The 22,657-nt window shown below is 35.8% G+C and overlaps 7 protein-coding genes across 18 annotated transcripts; 5 read left to right on the top strand and 2 right to left on the bottom strand.

Moving 5' to 3' along the window:
* The first annotated feature begins 956 nt into the window (after positions 1-956).
* LOC131663867 (uncharacterized) lies at positions 957-5,433 on the top strand. Of its 6 annotated transcripts, none has more exons than XM_058934590.1 (9): positions 957-1,154; positions 1,237-1,522; positions 1,952-2,082; positions 2,166-2,418; positions 2,766-2,894; positions 2,939-3,178; positions 3,612-3,958; positions 4,037-4,386; positions 4,464-5,433. In XM_058934590.1, exons 7-9 carry the CDS (start codon positions 3,621-3,623, stop codon positions 4,979-4,981), a joined length of 1,206 nt encoding a protein of 401 aa, XP_058790573.1. In that variant the 5' UTR covers positions 957-1,154; positions 1,237-1,522; positions 1,952-2,082; positions 2,166-2,418; positions 2,766-2,894; positions 2,939-3,178; positions 3,612-3,620; the 3' UTR covers positions 4,982-5,433. The 6 variants fall into 6 exon arrangements, with proteins under 6 accessions (XP_058790573.1, XP_058790572.1, XP_058790575.1 ...); XM_058934589.1 differs by having other exon boundaries at positions 2,957-3,178; XM_058934588.1 differs by lacking the exon at positions 2,939-3,178 and adding an exon at positions 2,539-2,617 and having other exon boundaries at positions 958-1,154.
* Positions 5,434-7,063: 1,630 nt separating this feature from the next.
* LOC131663868 (uncharacterized) lies at positions 7,064-10,333 on the bottom strand. Of its 5 annotated transcripts, XR_009301885.1 has the most exons (7): positions 10,224-10,333; positions 9,856-10,141; positions 9,296-9,426; positions 8,960-9,212; positions 8,444-8,570; positions 7,642-7,837; positions 7,064-7,559 (listed from the first exon to the last, which is right to left on the bottom strand). XR_009301885.1 is itself a non-coding variant. In XM_058934593.1 (5 exons), exons 3-5 carry the CDS (start codon positions 9,056-9,058, stop codon positions 7,084-7,086), a joined length of 771 nt encoding a protein of 256 aa, XP_058790576.1. In that variant the 5' UTR covers positions 9,059-9,212; positions 9,296-9,426; positions 9,856-9,996; the 3' UTR covers positions 7,064-7,083. The 5 variants fall into 5 exon arrangements, 3 of the variants coding, with proteins under 3 accessions (XP_058790576.1, XP_058790577.1, XP_058790578.1); XM_058934593.1 differs by lacking the exons at positions 8,444-8,570; positions 10,224-10,333 and having other exon boundaries at positions 9,856-9,996; XM_058934594.1 differs by lacking the exons at positions 8,444-8,570; positions 10,224-10,333 and having other exon boundaries at positions 9,285-9,426; positions 9,856-9,996.
* LOC131663869 (uncharacterized) lies at positions 8,105-8,830 on the top strand. Its single transcript, XM_058934596.1, has 2 exons — positions 8,105-8,288; positions 8,370-8,830. Exons 1-2 carry the CDS (start codon positions 8,105-8,107, stop codon positions 8,828-8,830), a joined length of 645 nt encoding a protein of 214 aa, XP_058790579.1.
* Positions 10,169-13,357, top strand: LOC131663866 (leucine-rich repeat-containing protein 59-like). 3 transcript variants are annotated; one of them, XM_058934583.1, is made up of 8 exons: positions 10,169-10,299; positions 10,368-10,447; positions 10,999-11,091; positions 11,387-11,496; positions 11,581-11,640; positions 11,730-12,066; positions 12,144-12,335; positions 12,418-13,357. In XM_058934583.1, the coding sequence occupies exons 1-8, from the start codon at positions 10,172-10,174 to the stop codon at positions 12,726-12,728; spliced, it is 1,311 nt and encodes a 436-aa protein (XP_058790566.1). In that variant the 5' UTR covers positions 10,169-10,171; the 3' UTR covers positions 12,729-13,357. The 3 variants fall into 3 exon arrangements, with proteins under 3 accessions (XP_058790566.1, XP_058790567.1, XP_058790568.1); XM_058934584.1 differs by having other exon boundaries at positions 11,390-11,496; XM_058934585.1 differs by lacking the exon at positions 10,999-11,091.
* An 803-nt stretch (positions 13,358-14,160) lies between these two features.
* LOC131663989 (uncharacterized) lies at positions 14,161-20,448 on the bottom strand. Its single transcript, XM_058934801.1, has 11 exons — positions 20,330-20,448; positions 19,761-20,204; positions 19,438-19,674; positions 19,026-19,373; positions 18,859-18,969; positions 18,626-18,778; positions 15,419-15,709; positions 14,770-15,348; positions 14,577-14,687; positions 14,335-14,487; positions 14,161-14,261 (listed from the first exon to the last, which is right to left on the bottom strand). The coding sequence occupies exons 2-11, from the start codon at positions 20,007-20,009 to the stop codon at positions 14,193-14,195; spliced, it is 2,301 nt and encodes a 766-aa protein (XP_058790784.1). The 5' UTR covers positions 20,010-20,204; positions 20,330-20,448; the 3' UTR covers positions 14,161-14,192.
* A 63-nt stretch (positions 20,449-20,511) lies between these two features.
* On the top strand, positions 20,512-21,304 carry LOC131663990 (uncharacterized). Its single transcript, XM_058934802.1, has 2 exons — positions 20,512-20,922; positions 20,981-21,304. The coding sequence occupies exons 1-2, from the start codon at positions 20,659-20,661 to the stop codon at positions 21,302-21,304; spliced, it is 588 nt and encodes a 195-aa protein (XP_058790785.1). The 5' UTR covers positions 20,512-20,658.
* A 791-nt stretch (positions 21,305-22,095) lies between these two features.
* Positions 22,096-22,569, top strand: LOC131663991 (uncharacterized). Its single transcript, XM_058934803.1, has 3 exons — positions 22,096-22,220; positions 22,290-22,442; positions 22,501-22,569. Exons 1-3 carry the CDS (start codon positions 22,122-22,124, stop codon positions 22,567-22,569), a joined length of 321 nt encoding a protein of 106 aa, XP_058790786.1. The 5' UTR covers positions 22,096-22,121.
* Positions 22,570-22,657: the final 88 nt, after the last annotated feature.

Consider the following 22,657-nt stretch of genomic DNA (forward strand, 5'->3'; position numbering starts at 1 on the left):
GAATTATTTTTTCATTTTTCGCGCCGCAAACTCAAAGTGCCAATGTTCCCCGACCGCGCCAGTGAAATTCAATAGTCGTATCATATTTTTCGCATTCGCGGCGAAAATAAAAGAACCGCGATATCGCGCAAGTGCGAATCGTTCCGCCTACGTGTTTTTCCTGATTTTTGTAATTTATCTGCCAAGTATTGCAAAAAGGCTGCGATACGCAAAAACTTGCGGAGGCAAACATTATTATCTGTACGCGAATTGACAGTGCATCATGAATAACGAAAATCGACTGAGAACGGTATAAAATAAAACTCGAAAACCAACCGGCAGCGATATACAAAAGACTCAAAGCTTCTCGCGCTACTTTAGATTTTACTTGAGATAAATAAGCAAGGGTGAACTTGCGCAATATGAAATATGGATATCTTGAAAGGCGCATTGAAATTCTTTACCAAAGAGAGCAAATAGCAAACTGGCGTGACGATTGCCTTTTACCTTGATACTGCATATAACATTTTTCCTTCTACGAAATCTTAAAGATCCTAATGGTCCAATTTTCCGTCTGGTACTCAAACGAAATAATTTTTGCATGATCGTCGGTACATAAATAATTAATTTTAAAATGACTCGTACGAAATCGTACAATATGTACGATAAAAATAAATATTCATCACCAATAATTACAATGAAACTGTATGTACATATATATGAGAATCAACTTGCAAAGTCATTGATAGGATATTGAGGGAAAAATTTGTTTGGTGACTGTTTTTGAATAATTGAAATTTAGTAAACGTTTTAATCAATATTAACCGACTTTGTACATACATATATATTTGAAAAAATACATACATCCCTGCAATAACATCTGCGGAGAGCAGGGACTCCATCGGTATCATGAAGACTATATACATTCACTACCGTGTTTATGGCTTAAGCCACGCTGTATTATGATTATGAGGGTCTGTCTCCATAGGGCCTGTCCGAGCCGGCCGAGATTTTTTATGGGCACGCCATCTCTATAATTTCGTGTTCAATGGCGAGTTTCATAGTGAATGCGAGAAACGCATCTATGGAGTGGCAGTACCCGTGGTTTGAAGTTTCCTGTCTGGCTGTCTCTATGCTCTGGCTATCCTCCATGTTCCTGCTCCAATTTTCATTCGGTAAGTTCGTAATTAATAATAATTCGTAAATAATTCCTACTTTTATTTTCATAAAATTGCAAGTTTCATAATCCCTTTTTAGAGTCATATGCACGAAGAGTTAGGCTTTCGAAATCCGTCAACTGTCAAATGATAAGTAGTAGCAGCAGCAGCAGTAGTAGTTGTAGTAGCAGTAGTAGCTGAGGGCAGGTGGTAGGTGAGAGAATCACAATGGCAGCCGAAATCAAGCCCGCGCCCGGGATGAACCAGGACAAGTTCAGCTCCAAGAAGCCTATACTTCTGTCGAAGCTCGAAGGTTGCAATGACGACGTCAATGCCGCCGTTATCATTCCCAGGGTTGACGGCGTCATCAGCGTCTGCGACGACAGGTCAGACTCACTTTTCTATTGTGTTTGCAATGCTTCTGATACTCGATGCATATCTATATGATGTATATACGATTAATTTATTTACATCGCATGCTTCTAGCTCGACTCTTATTGGACTCATTGTTTATAATGCAAATAGCAATCGTACAGTCACTTGCATCTTTTGTTAGACTTTTTTCAGACTATTTTTTGCATTGTACATATTTTTTACTCCTATTTTTTCATGTAATATATAATTTAATTAAATTATAGGTAAAACAGCAAGCTTTTTGTTATAAGTAAATAATAATTGTATGACACCTGAACAATCTTTCTTTATCTGCAAGTTCTTAGATAGGATGATTCAGACTGATTGCTTTATCTATCTGGCCTTTAAGCAATGTTTTGCTGTATTTTAGTTATGAATAAATTTTCTAATTACTATTGCAGAACTGTCAGAGTTTGGTTGAAACGTGACTCAGGACAATACTGGCCAAGCGTATGCATGTACATGGTTGCAGCACCAATCTCTCTTGATTTTTGTCCTGAAACCAGACAGCTGTTTGTTGGATTAGATAATGGTAGTATAAATGTATTTATCAAGATCAAATTCATTTATAATTTTTTCAAAAATTGTGAATCAAACGAATTTTTGGTTTTGTAGGAGTTTTTATTGGAAAGCGATTACAATCGTATGACAGCCATTCGAGAATACATGGCTCATCAAGCAAGAGTTGCTGCAGTAGTTTTTTCTTTGAGCTGTGAATGGGTACTTAGTATAGGTAGAGACAAATTGTTCCAGTTCCACAGTACTGAAAATGGAAAGGATCACATCAAATAATATGTTCAATAATCCAAAAGGTAACGTCTACAAAAAGTTGCTGTACCACATGCATGGAACATACACCTACAACATGGTGAGCATTATTAATTTTAAAAATGGTTCAATTTCTGGCATTCGATCAATCTTGGTAGTTGCTACATTATTTTGTATTATTTTCATCAATTTCACGCTTTCATCAATGGCTTTTTGTAAGCCATCGCCATCATCTACTTTTCGTTTCCGACAAAATTTATAGTGTCAAGACCAAGCAATAAGATGCATAACATGAAAAGGTTAGATAGGTTAGAAATAATCAACTACAAGAGGTTTTATTTTATTATTTTAAATTTATTAATAATCATATGTTAAATCATTATCAGATGTTTAAACGTGAGAAAACAACCTAACATCTCGAATAATATTTTTGGCATCATCCCACAGGTGTCTACTGGTGAAACATGCAGCATGCCATTTTTCAACGAGCTCCTTTGTCGCAATAGGAGTTGAAGACGATTTAAGTTCCCTCAAGAATGCCCTCAATTTTCTCAAGGGAACATTAATTACATTCAGGTGAGTTGGCCACAGACTGCGGTATAAATTGCTTTGATGCAAAGACCATCTATTTGTTGTAGCATTATTTGATATGCGATTATCGTCCTCAATCGTGCCCAGGACTCTACATGTGCTTCCTCCAATTGTATTAATTTCTTGCATTATCTTTTTTAATACTAATCTATGGCTCATCATATTGATGTCAATGTCAATTATACCTTCATTCTCGTTGGAAAACCACAGAATGAAATTATGACTTCTCATATTTTCCAAATTGAGATTGACAACACGAAAAGCTACTGGTACGTAGCGACGAAAATCATTTTGCATGATGTACTGAATGGTGAATTTCATTTTCACGTTAAGTTTTTCTTCTTCAAATGGCTTTGAATGTAAAACATTTTTCACAGATAGGTTATTCATTATTAAAGAATACTTTCGGTCAGAATCAATCGGAATTTATTTCTTTATAAAAACTGCCTTGACACAATGAAGGTTCAATGCACACTGTAGTGGGCATGCACGCGTCCTGAAACAAAGAAAATAAAATCACCAATCTCGGCTTTTCATTGGATCATAACCCATTAACGTGCAACATAGGCGGTACAACTGAGCATTGCATACGCTATATATTTTTACTCATTATTTTTCATAAAAAAGTTATATACAATTATTTTTTATTCTAAACTTTGTGTTTATTCGCTGAATTTATAATAAATATTTTTATTTTTACAGATTTTAATTATGAGACTAGATGAACGAAAAGTTATGAGAATTTGGACATTAATGCAGGTTATACTTGTTTCGCTTAAAACATTAAAAGTTATAAAAAAAAAGAAGAAGGCCTTGCGGAGATGGTGGGTGAAGCCACATATCGTACCGAGAATAAGGAATATTATAGGAGCATTTGCTACAGTATGCCAATATTTACAAATCAATGATCACGAAGAGTTTACAAATCAATTTAAGATGACACCAGGCAATTTTCAAGAGTTGTATACGTTAATTGCTGATCAGTTGCAGAAGCAGTATCATATTAGAGAGCCAATTTCTGCATATATTCGACTGGCTATAACAATACAGTAACTATTTATATACAATTATGTCAAGTATTTTCATCTCATAATAAAAATAAATATTAATTTTTATTAAAATTTCAGTTATTTCGTTCAAGGAGGAAATGCTTTAACTTATTGCGCGCACTACCGAATTGGAAAAGCTACATTTTTTAAAATCATACACGAAACGTGCTACGTTATTACTTCAGTTCTGCTGCCAATTTACGTGAAATTTCCCAACGAACGGGATTGGTTACGTATTGCCCAGGAATTTGAAGACAGATGGAATTTTCCGAATTGTGTTGGAGCTCTAGACGGGAAGCACATGCGAATAAAAAGACCAGCTCATGCTGGAAGTGTTTTTTATAACTACAAAAAATTTCATAGTTTAGTTTTGATAGCAATCAGCGATGCACAAAGTAGATTTGTTTGGTTCACCCTTGGTGATGGTGGTAAGAATAAATTTTTTAAAACAATAAAGACAGAGTAATTTAATTAATTTATATGTAATAATTTCTTTATGTTGTAGGTTCGTTCAGCGACTCCAGTGTCTTTCAAAATACTAATTTTTATAACAAAATTTTGAACAATGAATTGAACTTACCTGCTCCAACAAAGTTGCCTAACAGTGACAGCTCATCACCTTTCGTAATAGTCGCTGACGAGATTTTTGGTTTGGGATTTAACTTGATGAAACCGTACAATAGAAGATTGCTGCAGTCAAATCAAGAAAGAATTTTTAATTATAGATTGAGCCGAGCCAGATTCACTATAGAACGTGCATTTGGAATACTTTGTGCAAAATTTCAGTTATTGAATAGTGCTTTAGCTCATAATTTAGATAAGAATAAATTAATTATAAGCGCTTGTTTAGTGTTACATAATTTTTTAATTACGAAAAATGTAATCAACGTTGATGACGATTTTAGACACTTAGATAGGCAAATTAATCAGAATGTTATGCGAAACCCTATTTTTATTCGGCAAAACTTGGCAGAATATTTCAGCAATGAGGGAGCTGTTCCCTGGCAAAATAATTATATTTAAAGATAAATAATCTATATTAACAAAATAGAAATAAGAAGGCAGTTTTTATAAAGAAATAAATTCCGATTGATTCTGATCGATTGACTCCTCCATATTGTGTAGAAACTTGAAAAAAACAAAAAAACAAATGGTATATTAGTTTTAAGTATTTAGTAACAAATACATTAGTCTTAATTTTAGATATTTATGAAAATGAATGCGTAGCAAAGCAGTTCCGATAACCTCAAATTGACAATAGTTCTTCGATTCAATTTGCCATAAATAAAAAATGAGTGGAAACACTGAAAAAGATATACTACTTGATGAAGTTATCATACAAATCGTGAAACCAAATAATTTTATTTACGATAAGTCGAATGATAAATACTATACTGAATTTAGATCGCAACGAACACAAGTTTTCGAAACTATTTCCCAAGCGATTTATCAACTATACGAAGTGCACATTACAGGTGAAATTCATACACTATAAATCTTTATTTTAAATAAAAAAATATATATATGTATATATAATATTCATTAATCAATAATAGAAAAAGAGATTGAAGCGACATGGCTGTATTTAGTAAAAAAATTCAAAGGAGAAAAAGCAAAAAAACGCAAATACCAGCCATCTGGATCAGAAAGAAAACCCGAAGTGACCTGGGAATTGTATAATGAGATGTGTTGGCTTGATCCATATCTGAGTCATGAACCGCAAATTTCTTCAGACGATGTGGAGTTTATAACAAAATCAGAAATCACCGATAAATTTTGTCGGAAACGAAAAGTAGATGATGGCGATGACTTACAAAAAGCCATTGATGAAAGCGTAAAATTGATGAAAATAATACAAAATAATGTAGCAACTACGAAGACTGATCGAATGCCAGAAAGTATTCTTTAATAATGAATAACCTATCTGTGAAAAATGTTTTACATTCAAAGCCATTTGAAGAAGAAAAACTTAACGTGAAAATGAAATTCACCATTCAGTACATCATGCAAAATGATTTTCGTCGCTACGTACCAGTAGCTTTTCGTGTTGTCAATCTCAATTTGGAAAATATGAGAAGTCATAATTTCATTCTGTGGTTTTCCAACGAGAATGAAGGTATAATTGACATTGACATCAATATGATGAGCCATAGATTAGTATTAAAAAAGATAATGCAAGAAATTAATACAATTAGAGGAAGCACATGTAGTCCTGGGCACGATTGAGGACGATAATCGCATATCAAATAATGCTACAATAAATAGATGGTCTTTGCATCAAAGCAATTGATACCGCAGTCTGTGGCCAACTCACCTGAATGTAATCAATCATTAAAATAATAAAACTCGACGGTAGTCTCGGTGAAGGAGGAGGTCAAGTGCTACGAATTTCATTATGTTTGAGTGCACTCTATAAAATTCCTATTGAGATTAGCAACATAAGAGCAGGTCGTCCAAAACCAGGTTTGTCAGCTCAGCATCTTGAAGGAGTCAAATTTTTAAAAGAAATGTGTAACGCTGAAGTGCATGGAGCTGCAATAGGCTCAACCTGCTTAACTTTCATACCAAGAGACCTTTCTTAATAAAAAACAAGAATTTATAGTAGACACCAGAACAGCTGGATGTATTGGTTTGCTCATTCAAGTTACTTTACCTTGTGCTCTATTTTCATCTAGGGCAGCAACTTATATTCTCAAAGGAGGAACTAATGTACCTTTTGGCCCTCATATAGAGTATTTAAGTATGTTTTTAGACCTCTGTTGAACAGATTTGGTGGAAACTTTGAGCTTGATGTTTATAAGAAAAGGATATTATCCTCAAGGAGGTGGAGAAGTTCATATGCGTGTAAATGCCATTCAGATTTATCTTTTTTGTAAAGGTGTATAGTTAAAGGTTTTCCAAATAGTAACTAATAAATATAACTTATTCTGAATTGAATGGTTTTTTAAAGAAAAATTAATCGTTTTTATTATATACGTTCTTTATAATATTTAAATATTTTTTTATATTGTAATACGGTTTATGTCAGGATCTTTCAAACATGAAACTACTAATAATCAATATAAATGAGTTGAGAAAATAAATATATTAAAGAAATAAGAGCAGTTAGTCTTTATTTTTAATATTTATTCTTCATTAGATATCATAAACTTATCCATAATAGTTAATATCCCATTAACACATTCCAACACATGGGTTGATGGGACATACTGCAAACTTTGCTGTATACATAGTACAAAATTATCTTTAATCTCTTCATTATCACTATCCTTCATTAAAATGTTTATATTTTCCATAGCTGTACTTGTATTTTTTAAAACTTTCATTTCTAATTCTTCGAGATGAGTTTTCTTATTAAAGTAACATTGGCTTACTGGTGGAATGATTTTATCATTCTTTTCACTACATACTTCAATATCTTGAGTTTTTGATGTTGACGGCTCATCACTTTCTGTTGATCCCAAACACTGGTATTTTTTCATGACGTGAGGGATGAGAAATTGAAGTTCATTGTATAAGTAGTACTTGCTTAAATGAGGTTTGTTAAATTTTCTAACAAAAGTCCTTCTTATATTTTCCCATTCCTTTCTTACAATAGCACCTAAAACAAAAGTAAATGCAGTTAATGTATTTTCACTCTCTGTATATAAAAAAATACTATAATAATATAAATGATAACTTACCAGTCAATAGGACATTTAACTCTTTGTCAGAATTAATTTTAGCAGCTATTTCATTGAAAGCCTTATCTTTGACTTTTATTAAATAATAGTTTTCATGTGTTTTATCATACAAACATGAATAATTTTTCAAATAAACACAAATTTTTTTATCGAGATTTATATTTCTTCCAAAAGACTCCTCCATATTGTGTAGAAACTTGAAAAAAACAAAAAAACAAATGGTATATTAGTTTTAAGTATTTAGTAACAAATACATTAGTTTTAATTTTAGATATTTATGAAAATGAATGTGCAGCAAAGCAGGTCGGATAACCTCAAATTCAGGTGTAGCACAACACTCAATGTACGTTGTACGAGGTGAAAATGGATGTATATCCTTATTCAAAATTAAATGCGTAGCAAAGCAGTTCCGATAACCTCAAATTGACAATAGTTCTTCGATTGAATTTGCCATAAATAAAAAATGAGTGGAAACACTGAAAAAGATATACTACTTGATGAAGTTATCATACAAATGGTGAAACCAAACAATTTTATTTACGATAAGTCGAATGACAAATATTATACTGAATTTAGATCGCAACGAACACAAGTTTTCGAAACTATTTCCCAAGCGATTTATCAACTATACGAAGTGCACATTACAGGTGAAATTCATACACTATAAATCTTTATTTTAAATAAAAAAATATATATATGTATATATAATATTCATTAATCAATAATAGAAAAAGAGATTGAAGCGAGATGGTTCTATTTAGTAAAAAAATTCAAAGGAGAAAAAGCAAAAAAACGCAAATACCAGCCATCTGGATCAGAAAGAAAACCCGAAGTGACCTGGGAATTGTATAATGAGATGAGTTGGCTTGATCCATATCTGAGTCATGAACTACAAATTTCTTCAGACGACGTGGAGTTTATAACAAAATCTGAAATCACCAATAAATTTTGTCGGAAACGAAAAGTAGATGATGGCGATGACTTACAAAAAACCATTGATGAAAGCGTAAAATTGATGAAAATAATACAAAATAATGTAGCAACTACCACGACTGATCGAATGCCAGAAATTGAACCATTTTTAAAATTAATTGCATCTGGTTACAGTAAAATACCAGAATCAAGAAAATACCAATGTACGAAGGAAATAATTTTGTACATTGTAGAATTTAAGAAAAATATTGAATAAAAAAACGTGCATTTATAACCTTTAATTCTTATAGTTTTGTTATTTCATTGTTTACATATAAATATATATATATATATATACTATGAAAAACAAAAGGTTTTTTTATTATAAATTTTTAATAATGCTCACCATGTTGTAGGTGTATGTTCCATGCATGTGGTACAGCAACTTTTTGTAGACGTTACCTTTTGGATTATTGAACATATTATTTGATGTGATCCTTTCCATTTTCAGTACTGTGGAACTGGAACAATTTGTCTCTACCTATACTAAGTACCCATTCACAGCTCAAAGAAAAAACTACTGCAGCAACTCTTGCTTGATGAGCCATGTATTCTCGAATGGCTGTCATACGATTGTAATCGCTTTCCAATAAAAACTCCTACAAAACCAAAAATTCGTTTGATTCACAATTTTTGAAAAAATTATAAATGAATTTGATCTTGATAAATACATTTATACTACCATTATCTAATCCAACAAACAGCTGTCTGGTTTCAGGACAAAAATCAAGAGAGGTTGGTGCTGCAACCATGTACATGCATACGCTTGGCCAGTATTGTCCTGAGTCACGTTTCAACCAAACTCTGACAGTTCTGCAATAGTAATTAGAAAATTTATTCATAACTAAAATACAGCAAAACATTGCTTAAAGGCCAGATAGATAAAGCAATCAGTCTGAATCATCCTATCTAGGAACTTGCAGATAAAGAAAGATTGTTCAGGTGTCATACAATTATTATTTACTTATAACAAAAAGCTTGCTGTTTTACCTATAATTTAATTAAATTATATATTACATGAAAAAATAGGAGTAAAAAATATGTACAATGCAAAAAATAGTCTGAAAAAAGTCTAACAAAAGATGCAAGTGACTGTACGATTGCTATTTGCATTATAAACAATGAGTCCAATAAGAGTCGAGCTAGAAGCATGCGATGTAAATAAATTAATCGTATATACATCATATAGATATGCATCGAGTATCAGAAGCATTGCAAACACAATAGAAAAGTGAGTCTGACCTGTCGTCGCAGACGCTGATGACGCCGTCAACCCTGGGAATGATAACGGCGGCATTGACGTCGTCATTGCAACCCTCGAGCTTCGACAGAAGTATAGGCTTCTTGGAGCTGAACTTGTCCTGGTTCATCCCGGGCGCGGGCTTGATTTCGGCTGCCATTGTGATTCTCTCACCTACCACCTGCCTTCAGCTACTACTGCTACTACAACTACTACTGCTGCTGCTGCTACTACTTGTCATTTGACAGTTGACGGATTTCGAAAGCCTAACTCTTCGTGCATATGACTCTAAAAAGGGATTATGAAACTTGCAATTTTATGAAAATAAAAGTAGGAATTAGTTACGAATTATTATTAATTACGAACTTACCGAATGAAAATTGGAGCAGGAACATGGAGGATAGCCAGAGCATAGAGACAGCCAGACAGGAAACTTCAAACCACGGGTACTGCCACTCCATAGATGCGTTTCTCGCATTCATTATGAAACTCGCCATTGAACACGAAATTATAGAGATGGCGTGCCCATAAAAAATCTCGGCCGGCTCGGACAGGCCCTATGGAGACAGACCCTAACAATGCAAATCATTGGAGGTAACTTTTTTATGCGCCACATTTAAAAAGTAAAATTGCGGAATCAATAATGTCATAATGAATTTAACGTGTAGTTATTTTTTTAATAACAATATTATACCATAGTACACGTAGAGAATTATACTGCTATGTTTTTATAGTATAAAAGTACAATTTCATAAATAATTCATTAAAATACTTGACCGATCGAGATCAAAATCACCGCAATTATATAATTATTTTCCTTGAATCTACGTTACCTACCGATCTGTCAGGTACACGTCGCTCTAAAGAGAAATAATATATATTTTTTTAACGACATGTTAGAATGATAATTTGATTGGATACAAAAATTGCGCATGATTTTTATTAACGATTTAATACATTCCTTTCTATAAAAACCAAATTAAAACGTTGCGCAAATTCAAATTCTACTCACCTAAGAGTGTTCAAGGTTTAGAATTTTTTTATTAACGAAAACTAAATGCACGAATTTATCAATGAGTTTTACTGTCTTTGCTAATCACGCGCGGTTTTTAGATTACTTTTTCTGATTGTTTTTTTCGATTTAGTGCTGACTTCCTGCATCCACAGTGGATGTACTATAGCTACTCTGTCGGCGTCATCTGTATTAGAGTCAGCAAAAATCTTTCGCTTACGTCTTGGTACGTTGGCAGCTTTATCATTTATCAAAAGAAATCTCAATTTTCTTTGCTAATTTTAACAATTTTAGAAATTTTGAAGTGTTTTCGTATAATAAAAATTTGTAGGGAAATTTCTTATTACGCAAGAAAATAAGTTATTAACGGTTGGTTCATCAATTGTTTTGGAAACAAAATGATATTTTTTTTTAAACATATGTTGTTAAATATATTACTCTGAAGACTTTCATGTGAATTAATAAAAGTGCACTTTCTTTATAAATAATATTATTAATCTTTTATTTATTGCATGTTTTAGTAGCTAAAATGTCTGGTAAATTAACTGTGAAGGATATAAAGGATATGCTTGATGGTGATACTTTGGATTTTAGTCTGTGTAATTTGGAGGAAGTACCAGTGAAAGAGATCGTAAGAAAAATTTTTATCAGTTCAAGAAAATTTTATTCCAAATAATTAGATATTTATCTATTTTTATACAATAATTATTTCTAGGCAACTGTAAAACGGTTTAGTCATTTAGATTTATCAAACAATGCTCTTACTACACTTCCTGTAAGTTTTATTTATGATTACTATCAGTATATTAAAAAAAAATAGTACTTACATGTTGGATTTTATAATGGAATTATTTTTTTTTGCAGAAAACATTTGCAACTTTGACACAAATAGTTAAATTGGATCTTAGTAAGAATATGCTGACAGAGATACCTGAGAATTTTGGAGAACTAAAGCAATTAAAGCATTTAGATCTCTATAGCAATAGAATTAGTAGGCTACCATTGAGTCTAGGTGAATTAAAGAACTTAAAATGGTTGGATTTGAAGGAAAATCCATTAACTCCAGCAGTAGCTAGTATAGCTGGTCCTTGCAGCAATGCAAGCGAATGTCAAGCATGTGCTCGTAACATTGTTGTTTACTTAGCAAATGTAAAAATGACTATAGATGAAGAGAAACAACGGCGTCTCACTGCAGTTCAAGGTAAAATAATATGCTTTCATCTATAATTTCATAGCTCTTGAAATTTGTAAATTTACATTTTTGTATAAAAATTTTAGAAGTAGAAAAGGCTGCAGCTAGTAGTAAGAAAGAAGCAAAGAAAAAAAAGAAAGGTGCGGAAAAGAAGATCACTAACAAAGAGAAATCACCTAATGCTAAAAAAGAGCAAATACAAGAGAAAAATAATATCTCAAAGTCTCCAAAATCTAAAACCACTAATGAACGTAGCATTAAATCTCGTAATTCCAGTGGTAATTAACAAAAATATATATAAAAAAAGATCAGAATACGGTTAAAACAAAGACTCACACATTTTTCTTATTGATATTTTAGGAGGAGTTTTTAGTCTCTTATGTAAAGCTTTCACATCTTTGATAATGTGGTCTGCATTTTTTACACTTTTAACTATAACGATAGTTACTGTTTTACCTCTTTATGATGAACAAAAGTCTGAAGAAATTTTCAAGGAAATCGAAATTCGAACAGGCATACCAGTGAAGCATTATCATCACGAAGGTATAAAGCTTCTGGAAACGTTTATCGTTAAAACTAAGCTGTGGACAAATCATACAAGGGAAAAGCTTGAAAAAACATACCAACAATATTTCATAGAAGAGCCATTTACAAATAAAAAAGAATTATAATTTCTTTATTTACATTTTGAAACTGTCTTCTTGGATGAAATGAACAAATCAATATTGTACATTAGATTTCCAAAAACTACGATGTTTTTTTTAAGTCTATATAATATATACTTTTTCTTTCATTCTGAAAGAACGCACAACAGCCACCAAGTGGCAATTTATTTATGGTGGCAAGTATGCGTAATAATTTTTATCTAATCCAAACTGCTAATTTTCGATCTCTTTTTATAGATTCTTACTACTATACATTCCGTCTACAAAGTAAAGTGTTTTTGTGTGTTATTTATATATAGGTAATAATATTTAACTGCCCTTCAAAAATTATCTAAATGATCATTTTTTTTTATCTACTTCTGTTAACCTAGTTCTATAATTATATAGTCTACAATTGATAACATTCTTCAATAGCACAAAGTTTTCATGATTGAAGTACCGAAATTATTGTAACTGTTCGATGTAGATACTTTTTGTGATGTGTGAGAAAAGTATTTTTTAGAATTTAGTGAATATAAATGATGGAAAATGCTATATGTCACTATAATTAATGTATTTATAAAAAAGTCACTCGACTTTAAAAAAGTAAAGATTTGTATATTAATTTAAGTATCAGTGCTGTAATAAATATTATTCCACTATATATAATATTAGAAGAATTTTCTTTTCGTTCACCTCTATAAACTCTCATCCTATTATTGTTCTCTATTTTTTTTAATAAAATGTTTGAAAAAAATTAATAAAAAGTTACGACCATACTTGCACGCAACTATCTGAGTTATATCTGAAAAATAACGTTTACGTATTTTTATGTATTTACTCTTATAAGCGTTCAATCCGCTTCATAGATTATGTTCAAGAAAACTTGAATATTATTTTGCCGGACTTTATCTTCGTGTCCGATCTAAATATAAGTAGAGCTTAACATATAATATATGAAAGTCGTGTATCGCTTCGTTTAATTTCTTTTTTCAAGCAATTAGTTTCGGTTAGCATTTGCAATCATGATCAGAAAAAACGTAGATTATACTTAATTAGCATCTAATTAATCGTATGACTTTGTATCTTCAAGGGGTATTTTAAAAATATTGTTTTCCATGTTTTGTAAAAATATGCTTTCTTTGCTAGTGTAAGTGTCAGAAAAATGAGTCTTTTCCAGGAGACTTTGTGCAAAAAGTTTTGCAAAGGATTCCATTGCTGAAGAAAAGTATTTTTTTGAAACACGCCATGTAAAGAATGTAGAAATTGCTATAAAACTTGATGGATGTAGGTTCAAGTGACGGCAAGAACGGCGCGATTATTTAATAAGGCATTAGTACATTTAAATATTAAGCGTCAGTTTTATTCAAAATATGTAATTGGCTATAAATGTGTACGTTACCAAAGTAATGGAAAAATATATTAATTTATTATAAAAATAAATACAACTACTTATGGGGTGAACTGTTGCCATAGTTCATCAGCTCGGCCTTAGTCGCGATCGCTTCGTTGATCAAGCGCTTGGAGTAGGCAAAAATAGGATATGGACGCGTGAAGGATCTGCAACGAGAGTAGACAAACGGCCCACGTAGCCGCCACGTCGAAAGCAATCGAGTTTTACGGAGTGACTTACTTTCAAAAACATGTCCATTTTGACTTGCACGCATCCTTTGGCGACGAAAACGATCGGCCTCTGCAGAAGCACGATGAGCACGTCATTCATGAGTCGCTTATCACCGGAACCGGCCCAATCAGCACTATACATCGCGTCCAAGCACAATTGGCTCTGCTCCGCCAAAGAAAAATTATTCGGTCAGATCGTTAAGGTTATTTTTCCGTTATTGACGTGCAATACGCGCGCCGTTGGCCACTCACTTCTTCTGCTATGAGATTGCCGAACCACGCGTACATGAAAGCTTGCATGAGCTTGAATGCGATGTACGTGAGGGTGTACATGATCTCTCGGATGACTTTCGTCTTCAGCATCTTGAACGGGAAAGCGTAATTATCGACTATTATGCTTATGTGAAATCGTCGAATAGTCGGCCGGGCAATGCCACATACCCACCATTGTCATCTGAAACATGAAAGTGCAGAGAATGACGGCGCTGGTGATGGCCAGCCATATGATGAAAATACTGAAAATTCTCTTGAACGTTTCCATGGACCTGAGGAGCACGTGATGCCTTCGAACGCACTCCTCGATGTCCCTCGGATAATCCGCGGAAGATTTCAGACGCTGAAACTTGCTCGCCAGCACGCGGAACTCGCCGCATATCTGCAGCGTGTACAAGCCGAAGAGGTTGTCGACGCCGCAGGTGACCGTCCAGACCGAGAATACTGCAAAAGCATCCATCGCTTGGATTATCCAGTAAACAAGGCCGCCCGGCTCGTACTTGATCGGATAGATCACCGGCGCCGTCGTCGAATAGTTGCCGTGTATCAGCTCCAATATCGGCACTATTATCTTTAGCAAGCACGCCACGCCGACGGTCCACGTAACAGTGTAGAACACGTTGGCGAACGACTGATAATAATGAAGGGCGAGCGCTTGGTTATCCGGATTATTCAGGTCGCGAAGGAAATACGCGGACAGGTGCTGATTCAGACTCGTCAAGTTCTCGCGGTACGCTATAAACGTGAAAATCTGCAGCAGAAGAACGTTGCCGTCTCAAAGTTTCGTCAGCGCAATCTGTGCGCCAACGATCATCGCGTACCTTCAATATTATGCCGGACAGCGATATGACTAAGCCGATGGTTTTCGTGAAAACCATTATGTCCGAGATGTGGTGAAGACTAAAATTGAGCGTTCCGAAGAATCCCCACGACAAGCATGCCAGTGTGAGACACGACAATGCCGAGCGCAACGTCGGGTTAAGACTTGGCCACACTCCACAGGCGATCAGCAGTCTTTTGATGTCTCTTGAGTATATCGTGTACTTCGTTAACGCAGCTTCTCCCAAAGTGTCCAGTTTCTCTTCGGCGTACATCGGAAAAAATTGGCCTATTCAGAGTTTTTGCTATGGAAAAATCCACGTATTCAGTTGTGCAGTGTCCGTAGGTATACTTTAATGTGATGAACCATGAGAAACATAATCATACCGATAGAAACAGTTGGTTATGATGAGGGCGAAGGGGGGAAATTAGTATTAATTAAGATGAAAGATCGATGTGAAATGCGCATGATCTATAATTTTAATATTTTTAATAGAAATTATTTAACCATCCACTTTATGCGTGTCTCACTCTTCATGTTTTCAATAAATTTTACAATATTGCGATCAACCAATAAAATAATATTTTAGTCATTGAATTTAGTCGATTAGTTATAATAAAATAATAAAATAAATAAATAATCAACTTTTTCTCACACACTACTCCCTCATCGTTAATCTTAATATTGTCAAGTTTATAGAAATCATTTAATTATTAATTTAATTAAATTTGTGGTAATTTAAATTAATAATTTAATGTTTTGTCAATTTGTCAAATCAGTTACAAATGGATACTTTATTAATACTATTTATATTATATAAACATAATCAGAATTAATCTAATAATTAGTAAATTATTTTAATCAATAAAATTTATGAAATAATTAAGCTTAAAAAAATGTATTAATGAAAAGTGCCACGTGAAAAAATTCTAAACATTTCGTAACGTACATAAAATTTTACAACTCACATATCTGTCCAAGATGTGCCAAAGAAGTCAGGGAGTATCTAAAGAGTAGAGAATATTAGGCGAATCGAAGCATCGATCACTTTTCCACATCGCGCTCTTCAAGTTATAAGCAATATATACGTCGTACCCGGAACTTTTCAGCGTGCCTCGTTGTAGAGTCATATTTTTTAGCTTGACATTTCACTTATTCATCGGAGCCATCGACTATGCTCGCGAAATTCTCTCTGCAGAGAAATAATAAATGTAACCTTTTGCGTATGGCCAATTTCGAACTTGAATAATTCTTTCTGAAGTCTTCAAAACAATAACGTTTTCATGCAGCTTCGCTGAAAAACCGATAATTAAGGGAATCGTCCGCGGAATAATGGATAAGGGACATACAAGCTGTTGTAGAAAGCGGATCGGTCGATAAAACGTCGCGGACTTTTTCTCAACCTCGAATATTTCAAATCTTTAAAAATGCACGAAGACGCGCGGGCTTCGGACGTCGCCGAGCACGCAGTAGCCGCTGTGGAGCTGCCCGAAGCACGTCGCAGTATAAACGCGCGTAAGTTCGCTCGGGAACAGTTATTCGCGACGAGAAGAACTGCAATCGTACGGGAAATATGTCAACGTACGTCGTGCACGGCAATTCGCGAAATTGTGAGCTTTCTATCTATCAACAGTTTAATTACGGCGGAACACCATACCATTGACTTCGACGTAATGATCGAAGGTTTGCGGCTGAAGAGGGTTGGAAAAAAAAAAATATCGCGTATCTTTGATGTAGTAAGATGATGATGGTTTAATTGATCAGGTGTGCAGTAGCCGTCGGCTATATATGCCGGTTATTAAAGTAACAGTCGCATTTTTCGCTATACAAAACAAGAAACTGTCATTTATCTGCAAAAACTCTTGGTGTCGACGTAGATGTACAGCTGAAAAATAAAATCTGCAAATTAAATAAAGCCTTTTCAAATATACTTACGTAGATGTAGTCGTAAGCTTATTCTAAATCATTGTTCTTTTTTCCGAATTCCGATCACTGTGGCCTAATACCATTGCAAACGCCTGTCGCAATTTGTCAGCATTATAAGTCAACAGTTTCTTCGTCCAAAGCAAGCTTGCGTGCGTTAATATTCATTTCCCCGCAGAGTAAGCTCGGCACTAAAAGCTCATCGATCGGTCGAGTTTTGGAAAGTATCGTCGACTAAGTGCACAAATACTTGAAATGGTGTAAGTTCCGGGGATTCGAACAAATTTTAGAGGTTGCGTCACATCGTTGACAATCAGATAAAAGCAGCTGAAGCGGTTGAAAAAATATTCGTGCGGATTCGTTCATCGTGTGGCCACAGTAATAATGACAGTAATCCGCAAACGAAACAAATGCACATTACCTCATTAGATATAATGCGATACATATCAGTGAGCCATGCGTTTGATTCATTCCGCGACTTTCCACGATGAAGATGTTTTCTATTAAACGCGCCTTTATCATTAGAGGCATAATTGTAGAAGCTAACTATTCGATGATAAGCACGATACAATTTTCACGAAAGAAATATCATCGTACACTCATTCCCCACCATATATCGCCGACTGTTTTCAAATCAACCCCTCGAGCAATTTATAATGGACATCGAGCTTAGAGGTGATCAGTGTTTGATATTCGAACAAAAATGTAACATTCATTTCGTGTACTCTTGGCAAATTGATAAATTTGAGATGAATGATATATGGACTGTCTTCTGCCAAAGTACAATGATTCTCTAAAACAAGGTTCCCCTTGAGCTTAAAAACGAAGGCCATGAATTGAATTAGAAAAGTACAAAGTATTTGTAAAAGAAAATGAGCAATGATGTAACAAACAACTTTTATGCGATTTCCGTGGAATCTGTTTCGACGAAAAGCTTAATTTATCAGTAAGTCGTGCGGTTTTCCTTAGTCTTCGGCACTGAAAGATCTTTCGTCATGACTTTTGGATTGAATCACATGCGATCCGCAAATAAACGGCGTTAATTTGAGTATGTTACAATTCGTAATTTTTATTGTTAATATTGAGAATCACGTACACCAAAGATATTACATATTGAAGCCACTTTACGATACCGAAAAATGGATTTACAAAGTGCCCAATAAATCAATGTTTCGAGTCTACAGTTTGAAGCAGGCAAAAATAAGACACCGTCGTCTGTATGATCTGAAAGAAGACAATGAAAAAGTGATGAATACGAACCACAACCGAAAGTCGGGACACCGACTTTTTCAAACATCTGCATGGTCACAACGAAGTATCCGAGAGCTTTGAGCGTCACCGTACGTTGCATGCGAATCATCAACAGATCCTTCATCAGCCTGACATTTCCCGATCCCGGCCACTGCGACAAATAGATCGCGTCCTCGTAGTTCTCGCTCTGGCAACAAACGAAAAACGATGCAGCTCGGAATGAAGGCGTTCGAGCAGGCACGGGGTGAGGCTCGAGAAGGCACGCACTTCGTAGGAAACTATCGAACCGTAATAGGCGTAGGTATACGCCTGCATGAATTTCAGCGTTATGTAGCACATGAAATAAAATCCTCGGTACGGTGTCAATACTTTTATCAGCTGAAACAAGTGAAAATTAGAAGTCGCACTGCGCTCGCCGCCGCAAATTGGCGCACCTGGGTAGCCTGCCACATGAGGCTGCACATGATGATCGCGCTGGTGATGTAGGTCCAGATGACGATGATCCCGTAAGCGTTCTGCAGAGCTGCCTTGGCTCTGATAACGAGTTGGTGCAGCTGCACGCACTCGCGCAGCTGCCGTCTGTGGTCCGAGTCGTGCGGCACGAGCTCTTTGCAGCGGTGTCCTGCTATCCGGAGCAATCCGCTGATTCGGTAGCAGTGCAAGCCGAACGCGCTGTCCACGCCGTTCATAACGGTCCATATGTACAAGCCGGCGGAGAGCTCGAACGAAAGGACCATCCAGTAGCGCGGAGTCCCTGGTATTACCGTGAACGGATATTTGCCCTGGATTGATCAGCTATGTGACGATCGCAAAGACTGAAATGCTCTCAATGTTACAGCGACTTACGTAGTATATCTGAACGTACTTGTTGCTTTTGATCAAAACAACAATGGGCATAATGGTGTACATGGACAGCGAGACGAACAAGAGGCTGGCAACGGCGAACATAAATTTCGTGTATAAGGTAATTCTTTTGAGCAGTATCGGCCGGTTCTCCTTCACCATCAGCTCGTTCTCGAATCTCTTGCCCAGTTCGTTTTCTAGCAGTATAAGGTCTTGTCGATACACCAAGAAGATTATCAGCTTTCGCATTTCATAATTGTCAATTTTACCAAGAGTTTGCAAGGAGCGCGCGACGTGGCCGAATGTAATGCAAAAATATTACGTACTTTCAAAAGCAGCGTGGAGAGGCTCAAGAAATTGCTCATCCCGCGCACCAGCATCGACACGCTGTTCAGATTGTCTAGGCAGAAGAAGAAGGATTTCGCGACGAGAATGGTGAAGACGATGATCCCGTAGAACGATATGACTCTATAAAAGTAAATTTGCTCCTCGGGATATGGCCAAATGCCGCCTATAACTAGCAGCCTTCCGATGAAGTTTCTGAATATCTCATATTTGTCTAGTTTTTCGTCCATGCTGGCTTCCGATTTATATTCAATCTAGTCCTATTGCGTTCGATGAGCTGCTGTCAGCCTCGGACTGCGTTTCTAGACCAACTTTGATATCCTTTTCAATAACTTCTGGCAAATTATCTTGTTGGACCGTATGAAGCACGAATTCCTTTTAAATTTGAAGTTTTTGAAAAACTTCATAACTACATGCGCGAATTGCTGAAAGGAAGAGGTACAAGAATTTGCTCGGTTACAGTTTCACGAAAAAATTCATCAACGGCCAAACTCATAGGAGAAGATTCTGCCTTCACTAGAGCCTGTTTATATGGACTTTTCATTATTACCTCATTGTTAATTTGTCTATTATCAAGCGCATTCTGACGCACGAAGCACTTCAGTTTAACGGCATTCCAACTATGTTACTCGAAGAAACAGGCGCTACAGACTGAAGGCTCTGTTAGCCCTACCACCTTCTCTGGGGTAGGGGAACGGAGCCGTCTTCTCTTTCCTTTCTTCATAACTACTCGTTAAGATAATGGCGCGCAATAAAAGCGTAGCAGTGTTCCCGGCAAATTGTTGCATGGCTTTAATTTGATCGATCGACCCGTGCACTTGTGCGCTTCGCTACTTTGCGCACTTGGCGACGAACTCTTGACGAAGCAACGGCGCAGCAATGACAGAGAGAGAAGCGGAAAGGCATTACGATAAGTACAAAAGTGGAATCGTCTTTCTGCTTACCGTCTCGGGGATATGGCCGGACGTCAAGCCCAGTCCCCGAACGAAAGTCGCGACGCGCTGCCTGACCCTACTGGCTCTGTTCGCCGAACTTGCCGTGACTTTCGGCACCGTCAACTTCTGTCTGCAGAACTTGACGAACGTCGGCGCACTCGCCATGGGGCTGGGCCCGATGATCTGCTTCTCCTCTGCCTTCTTCAAGGTAAGTATTCGCAAAATGGCCCGACCGAATTCGGTTGCTATTATACTTTCCCGTGTAGACGCTGGTTATGTTGATTCGTCGAGAAGACGTGATAAGACTGAATCGCCGATTGTCCGACCGGTTTGAAAGGGATATGGAGATAATGGAAAATCGACCACTTCTGTTGGCGCATTACCCTTCTTTTCAACGCTACTTCAGGTTGCATTACTACTACACCGGGGCGATCATTTTGCTCGCGATCATTAGTCCAATACTCGCGCTTCGACATGGCAAATACATCAGGGCATATCCACAGCTATTGTTCTTCGCTTATGAACCAGATACCAATCACAAAATTTCCTATGAGAAGCTAAAATTAAATACGAATTCGATAGCCATTTGATTAAATAATATCGTATACGAAGCTCGCCGTTAGCTCGTATACGAATTAATATCACGCTTTCGTAATTTCTACTCTGAGGTGGTTGGGTCCACTGGAGCATTTACGGCTTCGAGCTGGTCCAGGGCTGATACTTCTGGACCAATACCGTAGGCGTCGACTCGCTATTCGGCCTCTACACTCTGCAGATGGTGGGCCAACTGAAATTACTCGCTCATCGCTTCCGAAATTTAAAAACGAACACCGATTATAAGAGACAGTTGAAGGACTGCATCGATAGACACGTTTGACTAATAGACTCTAACCATTTGATGGAAAGGATCTTCGGATTTCTCTCGCTTTGGCTGTCAGTCACTTGTGCCATCGTTATCTGCGCCATCATCTTCCAATTTAGCCAGGTTTAGTAGACTCTCGATTACCAGACAAAACTTTCAATGTCACTCATACGTTAGCTGAATTATGTTTGTTGAATCGTAACCCAAACTAACGTGCGAGAATTCTCGTAAAACAATGTTTTTCGATCAGTGGCCGATTGAATTATCAACACGACTTTTTAATAAAAAACAAAAAATAACACGTTTTTTTTTTTTTTCAAATTACGGAAACAACATGAATTGATTAACGGCATCATTTGATTCATTTTTTCAGCCTAGAATTAATAATCATGATATTCTATAGAAGCATCTGCACAGTAGTTATACGTAGTAATATAAATGCATAGATTAATTTGTAATGAGTAGAAACTCCATTACGTGAGTACAATAATTCGTGTGATTATTCAAGCACTCATATGCTAAATTTCCATACATAGACTCGTAGTATGTCCGTTTACAAAGTTATCTATTTGGCAGTTTACTGCACTATTAAACTCACCCAAGCCTATACTTATGCATGGCTTGGCCATATTATCAACGTCGAAGTGAGTAAAGTTTCGTTCGTTATGCAATGTTCAAAACTTCATTAATTCAGAAGTTTACTTTTCTCGTAGAGTGAAGCGTGTGTCGATTCCATTTATCACGCGAATTGGACAGGTCAACGCAACTTACGTTTCATGAAAGATGCTTTGATAGTCTTATCACAGAATCCTATGCACTTTCAAGCTTTGAGCATCATAACTGTTCGGCTGGATATGTTCTCAAAGGTAATTGCATTGCTTATTATACGTGATAAGTTACGCACTGATGTATTTTCGTCTACAGATCATCAATAAGTCGGTTTCGCATTTTTTCCTTCTAAAGATGTTGAACAAAAATCTTGAAGCATCATGATGTCGTATGCTTTCGCTCTTTGGAAAATTATACCTTTCCATGGACGCAGTGGTACGTTAAGTTTTCTATAATTTTCCTTTATCGATTC

This window comes from Phymastichus coffea, unplaced genomic scaffold, assembly GCF_024137745.1.
Source record: "Phymastichus coffea isolate CEN01 unplaced genomic scaffold, Cenicafe_Pcof_1.1 PCOF00039, whole genome shotgun sequence".
NCBI classification, from domain to species: domain Eukaryota; kingdom Metazoa; phylum Arthropoda; class Insecta; order Hymenoptera; family Eulophidae; genus Phymastichus; species Phymastichus coffea.

Bases quoted from the DNA above. Each gene is read 5' to 3' on its own strand.
- LOC131663867 (XM_058934592.1), top strand. From the start codon at position 3,621: ATGAGACTAGATGAACGAAAAGTTATGAGAATTTGGACATTAATGCAG. The intron at 3,959-4,036 runs GTAACTATTTAT...TTAAAATTTCAG, and splicing joins CGACTGGCTATAACAATACA to TTATTTCGTTCAAGGAGGAA. The intron at 4,387-4,463 runs GTAAGAATAAAT...TTTATGTTGTAG, and splicing joins GTTCACCCTTGGTGATGGTG to GTTCGTTCAGCGACTCCAGT.
- LOC131663869 (XM_058934596.1), top strand. From the start codon at position 8,105: ATGAGTGGAAACACTGAAAAAGATATACTACTTGATGAAGTTATCATA. The intron at 8,289-8,369 runs GTGAAATTCATA...AATCAATAATAG, and splicing joins ATACGAAGTGCACATTACAG to AAAAAGAGATTGAAGCGAGA.
- LOC131663868 (XM_058934593.1), bottom strand. From the start codon at position 9,058: ATGGAAAGGATCACATCAAATAATATGTTCAATAATCCAAAAGGTAAC. The intron at 7,838-8,959 runs GTGAGCATTATT...GTTTTTTTCAAG, and splicing joins GAACATACACCTACAACATG to TTTCTACACAATATGGAGGA. The intron at 7,560-7,641 runs GTAAGTTATCAT...CTTTTGTTTTAG, and splicing joins GTTAAATGTCCTATTGACTG to GTGCTATTGTAAGAAAGGAA.
- LOC131663866 (XM_058934583.1), top strand. From the start codon at position 10,172: ATGAAAATAAAAGTAGGAATTAGTTACGAATTATTATTAATTACGAAC. The intron at 11,497-11,580 runs GTAAGAAAAATT...AATTATTTCTAG, and splicing joins AAGTACCAGTGAAAGAGATC to GCAACTGTAAAACGGTTTAG. The intron at 11,641-11,729 runs GTAAGTTTTATT...TTTTTTTTGCAG, and splicing joins ATGCTCTTACTACACTTCCT to AAAACATTTGCAACTTTGAC.
- LOC131663989 (XM_058934801.1), bottom strand. From the start codon at position 20,009: ATGGACGAAAAACTAGACAAATATGAGATATTCAGAAACTTCATCGGA. The intron at 19,374-19,437 runs GTAAGTCGCTGT...TGATCAATCCAG, and splicing joins AGTACGTTCAGATATACTAC to GGCAAATATCCGTTCACGGT. The intron at 14,488-14,576 runs GTGAGTGGCCAA...TTGGCGGAGCAG, and splicing joins GCAATCTCATAGCAGAAGAA to AGCCAATTGTGCTTGGACGC.
- LOC131663990 (XM_058934802.1), top strand. From the start codon at position 20,659: ATGACAGAGAGAGAAGCGGAAAGGCATTACGATAAGTACAAAAGTGGA. The intron at 20,923-20,980 runs GTAAGTATTCGC...TTTCCCGTGTAG, and splicing joins TCTCCTCTGCCTTCTTCAAG to ACGCTGGTTATGTTGATTCG.
- LOC131663991 (XM_058934803.1), top strand. From the start codon at position 22,122: ATGTCCGTTTACAAAGTTATCTATTTGGCAGTTTACTGCACTATTAAA. The intron at 22,221-22,289 runs GTGAGTAAAGTT...CTTTTCTCGTAG, and splicing joins GCCATATTATCAACGTCGAA to AGTGAAGCGTGTGTCGATTC. The intron at 22,443-22,500 runs GTAATTGCATTG...TTTCGTCTACAG, and splicing joins GGCTGGATATGTTCTCAAAG to ATCATCAATAAGTCGGTTTC.